This window comes from Sitodiplosis mosellana, unplaced genomic scaffold (genome assembly GCF_009176505.1).
Source record: "Sitodiplosis mosellana isolate CC-2019 unplaced genomic scaffold, AAFC_SMos_1.0 Smas_scaffold_2, whole genome shotgun sequence".
NCBI classification, from domain to species: domain Eukaryota; kingdom Metazoa; phylum Arthropoda; class Insecta; order Diptera; family Cecidomyiidae; genus Sitodiplosis; species Sitodiplosis mosellana.
The window spans coordinates 5,582,324-5,595,093 of NW_022595245.1; the positions used below are offsets into that span (position 1 = coordinate 5,582,324).

Consider the following 12,770-nt stretch of genomic DNA (forward strand, 5'->3'; position numbering starts at 1 on the left):
CCAAATGGTGTCCATGCACTGAAAAAACACACCAGGTTGACAGCATAAATTGGGAATTTAATCATGATCGTTTTCTTCAAATGCATATTTTGGTTTGGAACTTACGAGACACTGACTTAACTCCACCACATGTCTCCACAGTCTTGGGTTTTTTTCTGCGCGCACATTTTCTTTCATAAAATTATGTAAATATGCGTTCGGTAACAAATCGTCGTAAAAAAAACAAACACAAACTTAGAAAATGTATAATAAGCGATCGATTCGTTGCATCGAAACGTGATCGTCATGAATAAAAAAAAAAAAAAAACACGGTTCAAAAAAAGAAGCAAACAAATTAACTAGATATTATTTTTTTGTTTTCTGTTGAAAAAGTACGCAATTTTAACGATTAATTTATACAAATCGATTCGATTCGATTCGTTTCGTTGTTTTGTGTTTTTTTTTGTTCACCATGTTCCGCTGCGAATTAAATCGATTCGAGAATAACCATAAACAAGCCAAATTCAATATGAATTTGACCAATTATTACATCCAGCGGCAACGGCCAATGAATGAGCGAAAATAGCGTTTATAATGATCACGATCTGACAATAGTTGTGTTGTTTATCGATGAATGAAACTCAATTAATCGTGAAAAATACAAGAAAACAACCACTGATTGCAGGCATGCGATTCACAAGCTGATCATGATTTAGGACAAATCATTCGCGAAAGGTTGCGGTGAGTTAAATGTTCTTGTTAAAAAGATCGAATACGATGCAGACAAGAACTCAGCTAATGAGTACTAATAATTTCTCAAGCCAAGGCCGAGTGATTTTTTTTGTTGCATTGTTTGGAACATTTGCAACGAACACGCGTTTCAATGCAACGTCGTTGTATAATGCTGTTTCAATCATTGATAAAACAGCATCAATCGAAAGAAAAAGCAAAAATTCTTGGTCATAAATTCATTGGGGAATTATGAAAGATAGTGACAGTATTATGTAAGCATCCTTTTGATGGTTTTTTTTTTGATGACATCAACATTGATTTGAATACACCCAGCTACCGTTGGCGGGCCGGATATTCATGAATTAATGTACACCGGATTAAGTAATCTTGATTTGCATTGAAGTTGAGCGAAAACATTCAATCGCCATGTAAGTTGAACAGATTGAATTCTATTAACCGAGTTCAGCATCGTTTTGCGCTTACTTTGGTGTATATTTGGGCTTGATGTTGCAACATCAATGGAGTCAACATATTTGACTATCGCATTTCTTGCAGAATCATCGATCACGATACCGAATTCAATAGGAAAATGTGCATACTCAATGCAATTACGAAATACATACACAATTTTATAGACTAAACGTATCAAATTGGTTATAAATTTTCCAACCACAAAAATTGCCACCATTTTTCCATTTTGTGCGGGCATTTTTCGTGTCGTTCCTTTCAAAAAATCGTTATTTAATATTTTTAAATAATAAATTTCGTAACCTATCTCTCTAAGAAGGCATGGTAAAAATGTGTAACCATTTGATAGATGACAGAAAAAAGGTTCGTCGTAATCGGCATTAATCAGTGAGTTTTCATGCAAATTGCGGAAAAGCAATGAGGTTAATGCAGTTCATGTTATCAGCAGCTCACACGAAACCAAATTGTAGCCTTCTAAAACGCATTTACCGGTGTGTGTGTGTGTGTGTGTGTGTGCAAATGACTTTCTCTCACAACACGGAAAACAGCCACCAAACGAGCGCGCAGTCAATATGATCACAAAGTAGGTTCCGTTTAAAGACAAAACGCAGCAATTAAATTAGCCGTAAACACCGTTTTATTATCTCGGCAAATTAAACGGCGGAACCGCCGAATTGCACCAATCGACTCGTTTCTTTCTTCTTCTTTGATTTTGGTTATTGATTTCCATGTCAGAAGTCTATTGTTATCTTTGCCATTTTCATGTGGCATGTGTTTATATACTTTCAATTTTTTCATTCGCTCTAACCGATGGGATGCCGCATTGAATACGAAATGGATGTGTATATGCATTGGAGCACGCGCACACGAGACTAGAGTGTTAATTGTACATAAATGGATCTCCCCCTGAAACCAAAACACCGAAACCGATTGCTTGGCAATCAGAAAATTATACGCTCACGTACGGCTCACCGTTGATTGATATGGCTTTTGTGTTCGACAGTCATCTTCGCAGATTGTGCTGTTTTTCTTTATATGCTGAATAGATTCAAATCGCAACCAACCGATGAATTGTGCCATTTTGGTGTCGATGCACCAAAACTGCAGGCGATTATTACACATTACGCGGCGCAACCGAAAATATAGCAAACAGTAAAGAGAGAGAAAAAAGCATACACACCAAACCAACCGCATAATATCCAAAACCGTTTAAAAATTTGCTGATTAAATAGATAGCAGTTATGGTGCCGCTGGCTTTATACTTTGAAAAAGCATAGCAGTTTTCTTGTTTTTCATTTCTTCTCGAGCTAGCGCAAATTATGAATGCTTCACAACTGCATAAAATCATGCAAAAAAAAAGTGAAAGGAGAATTAATCTTCTAGATGCAAGAAACAAAAAACACACACGCGCCACGTATAATCATCGACCGAAGTACACATTCAATGACTTTAAAAGACTTTGTTTCATTCAATGCGAGCGCTTTTTTCATTCCTTCGGTGCGTGTAGCTGAAGTCGAGAAAAAAAGAGATCAAATCGTGATCTCGCTCATGTCTTTGATTCTAATCAAGAAAGCCGAAGTTTGACCGAAAAAAAAAACATGCGAGAACAATTTCATAATGCACCGGTGTCCATCAAACACTCCTCAAGGTTGACGTTTGGTGTTTTTGTGCCAATTTGACAAACTCGATATTAATTACTTCGGAAAATGTGCCCATAACATGTGTGACAGTTGTTTTTTCTGCGCACACCCTGTTTTGTGTCGTGCAAACGCAAATTGTTTTGCGAAATTTGTCGGTACAAGCGTTTTCACGCCGCTTCAGGAGTGATTTCAACATTGCTTTTAATAGATGCGGGTTTTTTTGTTACTACCTTGCATTCCAATATCTGCCTTACATACTCAATCTGATCGATTTGAATCTTTGAGTTCAAGCCTTTTCTCAAAGCAATCGGATGCAGTTAACGTATTGAATAATAGCATGCGGAAGGCATTTGCGATAACAATTCGTGCCTATGATTGAATCTCGTCGGGCGTGATTCATAGCGGAGAATAATGGTTTATTGATTAAATAGCCCAGGCAAATCTGAAGTAAAGTGATTTATTTCAAAACGATACCTCATTGAAATAAACGATTGAAGCTTTATTGTGTTTCATTTTTATTACAGATTGTTGTTAAATTGCCCATTGCAAACAATAATAACTTCTGAACTTTAGAAAATCGGTGAAAAAAAAATCCAAGCATTTTTCTTCATAGTTGAGTTGCGCAGTAAATGCGAGAACTGCTGGTCAATTATTACCATTTAAAACGCAGCAATATAAAGTAATTAGAACTGTATCAAAATCGCGCGCAACAATAGCATGCACACGCGGAAAGAAAAACGATTGCGCATTTAGAGCATGTTATAGTGAAAATGAGCAGCTGCAGAACGCATCTTACAGCTTAATCACAACGCTCAATAAAAGTATTTATTTCCTCTGGGTTTTCATTGAAAAAAAATGAGAAAAAGAAAAAAAAACACCAGTTTCTCGTATAGAAAAACACATTTGAATCGTATTTTTTTTCTACGCAAATAAAACCAACATTTTTTCTCCATACGATTTGCTTATTTCCACTCTTTGGAAGATACGAAATTTGACACTGCCGCATCGAATCGTGTGCACCAATGAGTTTCTCTGCTCTCTTTTCAGTCAAGCTCTCGATATGCCTCGTGTTATTATTGCTTCACAATTTACGCACAACAATTAATCATCATTAGTAATTAGTGCACAGATGAAAATGTTTGTTTGTTTGTTAACATGCAACCGGGTACAACTGACAAAAGAATGAAGAAGAGAAAAAAAGCATTGCCTTTGGTTCCGTGAAGTATAAATAGCAAGCGAACAAAACAAATAAATCGGAGGAACAATATAAATCGTTTGGAGACAAAGCGTATCTAAAGTGAGTTCCGCAAATGAGAAAATGTGCATCCATCATGAAATTGGCAGTGGAACTTTCCATTTAACGCGATTACCGCACCATTTGTACACCTTTTATGTGCGGATTATTATTTTCACATCGCTTCAATGAGGAAAAAAAGAAACAAACCCACAAGAATCAATGTTTGTGGGAGATTGGGTCGTATCAATCGTCTTAAAAAGTCATTGATTCCAATTTTTTTTGTGGATAAGCTTCAACTATCCGACAGCTCCATTGGCTTAACAATGAATCGAAAATCCTTTTACGTAATTGACAAGAAAAAGTCAACTGTATTCAAAACAAATCGCGATATGTGCACAGAGCAAAAAAAAAACGTCCGTACAAATTTCTTTCTGTTGAATGACTCGATGGAATTGTAAACGTAACCATTTCGAGGTGCGGTGTTAATTTTCAATTGACCGGAATCGAAAGTCAATCAAGAATTTATTTAATTGAATTGTCGGCCATTCGAATGAACATGACGAGGAATTTCCCGCGAATATGTGAGCGCACTCGCACTCTCGTAGTTGAAGCAAGCCAAGCCAAAACCGCAATTCAAAAAAAAAAAATCTCACCTCAACAGATTAATCGGTTTCATTGTCTCTCGGCAATTTTCTATATTTGTTCGCTGATTGCCATTAAAAATTGGATGATCATTCATGCGAAATTTTTTTTATCTCCATTAAATTCGAATGAATGAATGAATGAACGAACGAACGAAGAAGACGAAAACGAAGAGAAAAAAAATGTAATCATAATAAGATTATGCATTTTCATTATCCCGTATTATCGAATTGTGAATGTGTGTTTGTTTGTGTTCGCTTCTCACTTCACTCGCATTTACCCAGATTTTACCCGTTAATTAATGCAATTATTTCATTTGCTTCGACGTAATTTCATTCTCAGCCACCGCGAACGTAATACACTCATCTTCGTTTTTATTTTCTTCAACTTTGAGTGTTCATTAAACCGGCATTTGGAATGAAAAAATGCAGCATCAACCGATGATTTCGTATTCAAATAAGATGAAAATTTGTTGTTTCTTTTTCTTCTTCGCATTTTCTCTGTGAATTTGTTGCTGCTGCTGCTGACACATGATGTGTGTTTGGATTTGGGTGTCAGCCAAGCGATACAAGATATAGTGCGGCGGCGCATGCGACTTGTTTGGCAAAAATACGATATGAAGATGAGAAAGACAGAATGAATGGAATGTAATTTCCATTAAATCATAGCATTGTCGCTTTCGATATAGCGACCACAATCAAAACCAAAGACCCACAATCTCAATCACCTCGTTCGGCAAACACGCTCTGCAGACGGTGAACTTTTATGAACTGTTCATGGTTTTGGAGCTTTGGCTGCCACTCAACACATCGAGTGTGTTCAAAGTTAAGGTTCAACGGTTTTGAAAATGCGTTAAATCTTTCTTTTGATTTGCCCTCTTCATTCAACGGCATCGCGCGCGCTCCATTTGCATATATTTTTCTTTCTCTTTGCCATTTTCTTTTTTGTTCTGCGATTGAAAGTGATTTCGTTTCTTGAAAACGAAACAACAAAAAAACATTGAATCTTCTGTTCAGAGTTTACACTTAACAATTTAATTAATGCTTCTTTTGCACAGTGCGCATACAATTCAGCCAAGTTAAACTCACCTCATTCATCATATATCGGATTGGCTCTCGATCTCGTGGCGATGATGATTTCGGAACAAATGCGAAAGAAAACGCCACATTTAATTGAATCCGAATGCCATTGTTCCCTAAACACTCTCGAAATGAATATCACGAGAGTACGGCTTTTGTTTTAAATTTACGCTAAACGGATAGTTCATTACCATTAAAGACGTAATCGTGGCGAGAAATTAATGGAATTTTTCTCTTACTCTTCGATTCGAGTTAATCACATGCTTTTGATACACACCATTTCCGGCGCTTGATTGGAAGACAATTTATTAAGTACATTTCTTTTTTTTTTCTCTCGATCATTTTATTTATAGCCACAACAGCAGCAACCTCTTTTGGGCAGCGGCGGTACTCGACGCCAACTGACGCCGGCACAACAGACCCACATTTTGAGCGATATTCAACAGCATCAACAACGGTTCGCAACACAAAACCATATCTTCAATCCGAATCAACAACAAAAGGTTTTCGGCCAGAAAATCGCTCAAAACATTTTGATTGAGCCTTCGGTGCAGACTCAATTGCCAACGGAAACGACGGTACTCCAATTGCAACAAGGCCAAAGTCCATTCTTTGTGAATCAACAGATTCCACAACAACAAGCGTTACAATCACGATTTCGTGCACCAAACAATTTGCGATCGAATGAATTGCACGCACAACATCACACCCAAACGAATTTCATTCCAAACTTCAATGGGCCACAGAATAATGTCGTTTTCCCACAACAACCGTTATTCGAAAGAAATCCACAACAAGTGTTCCAACGCTCGGTGGCCAATCAACAAGGCGATGCCAATCATGTCTTTAGGCCATCACAACCATTCCCTGTCATTCCACCAGCACCAGTACTTCCTGCCAGCTCCGAACAAAACTTTGGTCAACCATTGATCGCACCGGTGCAAACTTTGCAACAAAATCATTTGCATCATCAGCAGCCAAATCATCAACCAACCCACCAACAGAGTCATCAACAAAATGTGCAAAATGTTCAATTCGTCCAAAATCACGTCTTGCCGCCGATTCAAAATCAGCAATTCAACCAATTCCAAAACCAACAAGTTCACTTCAATCAAGCCGCTTCATCGAACAACGCTCCATTCTTTGGCGATCTTCGGCCCGAAGATCCACGCTACAAGGAATTTCTCGAACGGCAAAAGGTCATTCAAAAGCACGAACACTTTGTCCACCGCAACCATGAAAAGCAACAAGCCAAAGTGCGTCAATTGCATCAAGAATTCGTTCAACAGCAACGCCGTATCAAAGAGCAAAGCATTGTCAATTTGAAACAAAGACCAACGACCAATTACTTCCCGCCAGCAAGCCGCGGCCGTTTGGTATCACCATACGAAATCGGTACATTTGAGCGTGCGGTACAAACATATCAACAAAATTTCCCAACGCAACCAACATCAACACCATATCCATCGACAGAATCGGAAGCAGCCGCTGCATCGACAACAAACCGTGTCAAATCGAGCCGTTCGAATGTAAAAGGCGACATTTCCGAAAGTGAACTTGAACGATTGCTGTTGCAACAACGTGAAAAGCTGTACACGCAATTGAAGCAAGAGGAGAAGACAACGAAAAAGGCAAAAGTGAAGCCAACTAAGGCAATTGGCCGTGATGATTTGTTGAAACAATTGAAATTGGCATTGGCTGATCAACCGGCCGATTTGGGTAATTCAAATTTTACGACAATGGATTTGGTGTTGCCAGACGGTCAAAAAGTGCAAGTTATTCGTACAACGGATCCAAATCTGGTTAAAGGAGCCACTCCATTGAATGCTGATGGTACCATTTTAACCGAGCAATCGAATCCCGTCGTTGATCAAAAACCATTGATTGAACAAGCTGCTGATTCGGGTCTCATTCCACCCGGCTCTGATTTTGAAGTGATTCGCCAATCAACTGATGGCTCTCTGCAACCAGTTGGAAATCTGACACCCAAAAAGAAAGTCACCTTTGTTTATTTGGAAGAGCAGAATGATGGATCGTACAAGGTTCAAGGTGTGAAATCCAACGGCGAAAAAGAAGCGAAAACCGATGGCGTTGAAGTCGATAGCATTATTAATCGCATTAAAAATGGTGAAATTCAATTGCCACCAACCAGCGTTCGTAGAAATACCGTCGCACAATCAACAGCATCCATTCAATCGAGCTCACCATCGTCCACATCGTACAGCGGCAGTTCGACGTATGACAACAGCAGTCCTTCAACACATTACATGACCAGCGCTACTCCATCACCAACATTCTCATTCGTTAGCTCAGCATCACCATACTCAACACTTTCGACCGACCCAACTGAAGATCAAGAGAATTTGTTGACCGCTTCGCCAAGCTCACACTATCCAACATCAACACCACGATCAGTCTCATCACGTTCCATTTACACAACGCGTGCGCTCAGCACCACTTATTCCGATAATCATATCGCCTCAACTGGACAACAACAACAAACGGTATCGGCCAGTACTGCATCTCAAACACCAACCACCAGTCCACCAACTGAAACACTCACCCCACAACAATCGGAATTGATCAATATTTTGAAGAATTCAGGCCTGCATGCAATGGCGAAGTATTTGAGGCAATCAGGATTGGACTCGATTCTCAACGAAACCGGCCCATACACACTCTTCGCTCCATCGGACAAGGCATTCAAAAATCTGTTGGTTCAATTGGGCGGTCCAGATCGTGCCGAAGAAAAATTCAAGAGCAATCCACGACTTTTGAGCGGCGTAAGTTTCGAGAAGACATTATCAAATTTTTTCACAAATATTAGAATTTAATCGATTTTCGTTCTCTTCGCAGCTTCTCTTGCATCACGTTATTCCTGGATTCTTTGAAATTTCCCAATTGCAAGACGAAATGACTGGCGTTTCATTGGCTGGAACACAATTGCGAGTTAACCAATACAATATGCATGATACCGAATGGAATGATGTTAAGGTAAGCATGTTCAATGAATTCTTCAGCATTTTTCAGGCAGAAAATATCTTTTCTATAATTACATCTTGACTTGATTGAAGAAAAACCAGAGATGAATATTCAAATCTTTGTGGATGGCGTACATTATTTGAAAAAATGCATTAAATTGTTTTCTTTTCTTTCATTTTCTTTGAAGAAGAGAGTTTTTTATCTAATTTATTCTACTTTTTTTTTTATTAAAATTTCATTAAAATGATTTCTAATTCATTTCATTTTAGATCACAACTATCAACGGTGCTATGGTGTTGCCGGACAAAAAAGATATTATTATTCCACAAGGAATTGCGCATTCTGTGGATCGTGTAATGTTCCCGCTGCCAGTTGGCGACCTGCTCCAAACATTGCAGAGCGATCGAGAACGTCGCTTCACGAACTTCTTGCGGGCCCTCTTCTCGTCTGGTTTATCTGAGTTGATGCAAAACAAAGGTGAGTACAGAGAAAAAAAAACTCGACTTTATGATATATATGGCATGCATACACGATGTAACTTTTTTTTTCTCTTCTCTTTCTGATTTCTCCCCAAAAGATCCAAACACTGGCAGAACATACACCGTTTTCGCGCCGACTGATTTGGCCTTCTCGAACCATACACAAGAAGAAATCAATTTTATGGTGACAGATAAGGCAACCGCACACAAACTCGTTATGCGACACGTGACACCAGGTACACTCTTCTCATCGGGCATGCGTTTCTATCAAGTGCGCGATTCATTGCAAGCCGGCAATGCAATCACATTGCAGAAAGTGAACAACGGTATGACACAAACCTGACTATTTAACATGAGCATCACGTTTAATTGCTTTCGATTTATGTTCTGTGTTTTGTAGGTAAAATCAAAGTGAACGAATCGCAAATGGTTTCATCAAATATTCCAGCAACGAATGGTGTAATTCATGTGATTGATTCATTACTTTGAAGTCGGGTGCACGAGCCCCGAAGACACTTTCTACATTTAGACTAAAAACAACAAAATTTCATCTAACAAAATGATACGCAATCGTAGAATCCCGTAGAGAATGACCGAGCTCTTCGAATGCTTCAACACAACAAACAAAAATCAAGCGAATCTTTTTATTGTTAAATTTAAGGCCATTTTAGCATGTAGTCTTTTCTTACTATAGTGTACATAGTATGGATTCTTTTTTTTAATTTATTTTCGTTGGTAAATTCAAGCAAAAAAACAACATTTTTTTTAAATATTTGAATGGAGTGTTTATTTTTGGCATTGCAAAATTTATTTTCATTCAGTTTCCAATCGATGAGGAGTTCAAGTCTATATATTGCGTTGTCAAAACACAAGATAATAGTATTTAAAGTACAGATAAAAAGAATTGGTTCATGAACTTACGTATTAATCCGATTTGAACCAGCGCTTACCTGTTGAAATTTCCTTCAGACAAATATACAAAGGCAACAATCCGTTCAAGCTACTTAATTGTTAAGGTAGATAGAGAAATGAAATGTAACATATTTTGTAATATCCGAACAAACAGTACGAATAAAGTGTTGTTTCATTAAAAATTTAAAAACTAAAAAAAAACCACGCAACGACATTTCTTTTTTTGATTAATTTTTCTTTTTATTCATAATTCAACAGAACTAAATGATCCATAATAATAATTTGATTATGTCCTTATCGCACAATGTGGATTGAATATGTAAGTTTGATATAGTTTGTTTTCAGCCGATTTCGAAAAAAGAGGCGGTTTCTTTTTGAGTAAATATTTTTTAGTATATAGTTTTTGTTTGTTTGCCTCGTTGAAGCTCTGAGCTGAAATCCCGGAATCACAATTCTCAGTGGATTTCCTTGTGTTTCTCCAATCATAAATTGATAGCACTTCTTTTTAAACATTACAGATGTTGGCTTTGAATTTTGAATTTTAATTTTTTTTCTTGGTTGGATATAAATAGTTGGTAGATAAAATTGATTTGCGTTATAGTTGAAGCAATTTGATATTTTAATTTGATATGTTTAGAGCATTTTGGCGGATAGTTTTTTTTTAATTTTTAATTTTCCCAATTGAACCATGTCAAGACTAAATTGTTCTTTTCGGTCTTTTGGAAGAAAAAACTGCAAAGTAAAGTCTGAAAACAAATTTTCGACAGTTATAAACTCTGGAGCATATTTTTTCGAGACAATCGAAACATTTAATTGAGACATATGCAATTCGTTTTGTAAAAAGTTCCGATTTTATTGCTACTGCTACACGTAATTTGTTTTTGTCAAAATGTACATTCAGTTGTTTATTTTTTCTCCAAAATTCATAATTTATTTTATGTTCAACATTTTGGTGACTGTCTTTGATTCCACCAGTTCTGTTCCGTTTCGTGACAATCGAATTCTCCAGAATTTAACATCAACATGTTGACTCATATTCACCATATCAACTCAAATGATGAAGGTCGCTTGATATCAAATGAAAGGAATTTTATCAATAATAATCGTTCCAAAGATGAAAGACAGATCTATGGACGTAAAATTCTGGGGAAAGTTATGAAACTGGCTCCATCAACGACTTTCGCGGGAAAAAAAAACACCGTTTAAGAAAAAATCGTCATCATGCTTAAGCATCTGGGTTTTCAAAACATAAAACTGTTGATGTCAACGATGTTTTCGTAGATCCATAACTTTCCTTGTAATTTGACTTCAAAGTGAAGTCTCCAACAGATCTGTGTTTTATCTATGGTACGAGTCCACATGGATACGTTACGTAATGGAATTGGTGATATCAACAACATTCTTCCGAAATATGATAAATTAGTTTATGTTCAATTTATTAAATTCCAACTTATTTTTTGTAAGCCAAACCTCCGTCAATACTTCTCTCTTTCTCTCTCTCTCTCTCTCTCTCTCTCTCTCTCTCTCTTTGGCGATATTCAATTTATTTATATCCAGCTACAAAATGAAACCGTTGAGCTCTGCTCAATGTTCGGGTGATAATTGAATGGCTCATTTTGCTACACCCATTTCGCTTTAGTCACCAACGCTCATTTCGTTTAATATCCAACCAGACATGCGTCTGTACGCAATCATTTTCGTTTTTCATTAACATTCAATATAGAAAGGAAAAAAATGTGCACACAGTCGTTATTGATTCTGTTATTTTATCATGGACCTTTATTTTTTGATTGCGATTTTTAAGTACATTCGTCCATTCAGATGTTCGTTTAAGAATAATAATGGTTAAAAACTAAAAAAAAAAAATTAATTAAAATTATGAACTCTTTTCTCTCAGATATTTTCGCTTGTTATTCGTATTGGCCTTTCGAAGAATTTATCGTGTATGTTATGAGTCAAGTAGTTTTTTTTTGTTTCATTTTCTGTTGATTAATCTCTCGAAAGGGCAAAATTCCAAACATTGTTTCCGTTGTGTAATTTTCTGTATATTTTTTTTTTCTGAACTTAACTTAAGTGAAATTATAAATATTTACAAAATTGTGCCATTTACACTGAACGAATAACAATAATTTGTTGTTGTAGCTTACAAATAATCCGAGATAAAATGATAAAAACGAAAAAAATGACTTTATAATCTAACAAACTAAAAAAAAGAACAAAGAGAAAAAAAACTAAAAATTGAATCGACTCAAAAGAATATGCATGGAACACATCTTGTCGTTTGAGCACAATTATTTCGCTGTTTTCTTTCTTTCTTTTATTTTTAATTTAAAGAAGACGAAAAGAACCCTCATAAATGCTGTTGAGTTGCCAGTGAGCAACGATTCATAAAAACGGTTTATAATTTGATCTTTTTTTGTTTAAATTTATTTACAAAACACAAATCGTTTATCGAATTGCACAAAATAGTAGAAATATGTTAATTTTTGTTTCTTCATCGTTTTGTTTTCCAAGCAAATAGAATTTCCGTGATAGTGTAATATAAAATGCCAACATCCTTTCTCTCTCTCTCTCTCTCTCTCTCTCTCTCTCTCTCTCTCTCTCTCTCTCTCTCTCTCTC

At 36.7% G+C, this 12,770-nt stretch overlaps 2 protein-coding genes across 2 annotated transcripts in view; one reads left to right on the plus strand and one right to left on the minus strand.

Moving 5' to 3' along the window:
- LOC129565335 (uncharacterized) overlaps positions 1-10,540 on the plus strand; it is a 29,816-nt gene extending 19,276 nt beyond the window's left edge. Inside the window, exons 3-7 of the mRNA XM_055440093.1 lie at positions 6,131-8,560; positions 8,634-8,771; positions 9,029-9,236; positions 9,337-9,564; positions 9,639-10,540. Coding sequence (XP_055296068.1) covers positions 6,131-8,560; positions 8,634-8,771; positions 9,029-9,236; positions 9,337-9,564; positions 9,639-9,727 — 3,093 coding nt within the window. The 3' untranslated portion in view covers positions 9,728-10,540. The remainder of the gene's footprint in view (positions 1-6,130; positions 8,561-8,633; positions 8,772-9,028; positions 9,237-9,336; positions 9,565-9,638) is intronic.
- A 175-nt stretch (positions 10,541-10,715) lies between these two features.
- The window catches only part of LOC129565337 (protein numb), a 35,086-nt gene continuing 33,031 nt past the window's right edge, over positions 10,716-12,770 (minus strand). Inside the window, exon 5 of the mRNA XM_055440095.1 lies at positions 10,716-12,770. This exon is cut by the window's right edge and continues 3,172 nt beyond it. The gene's annotated coding sequence lies outside the window, so the exon portion shown is untranslated.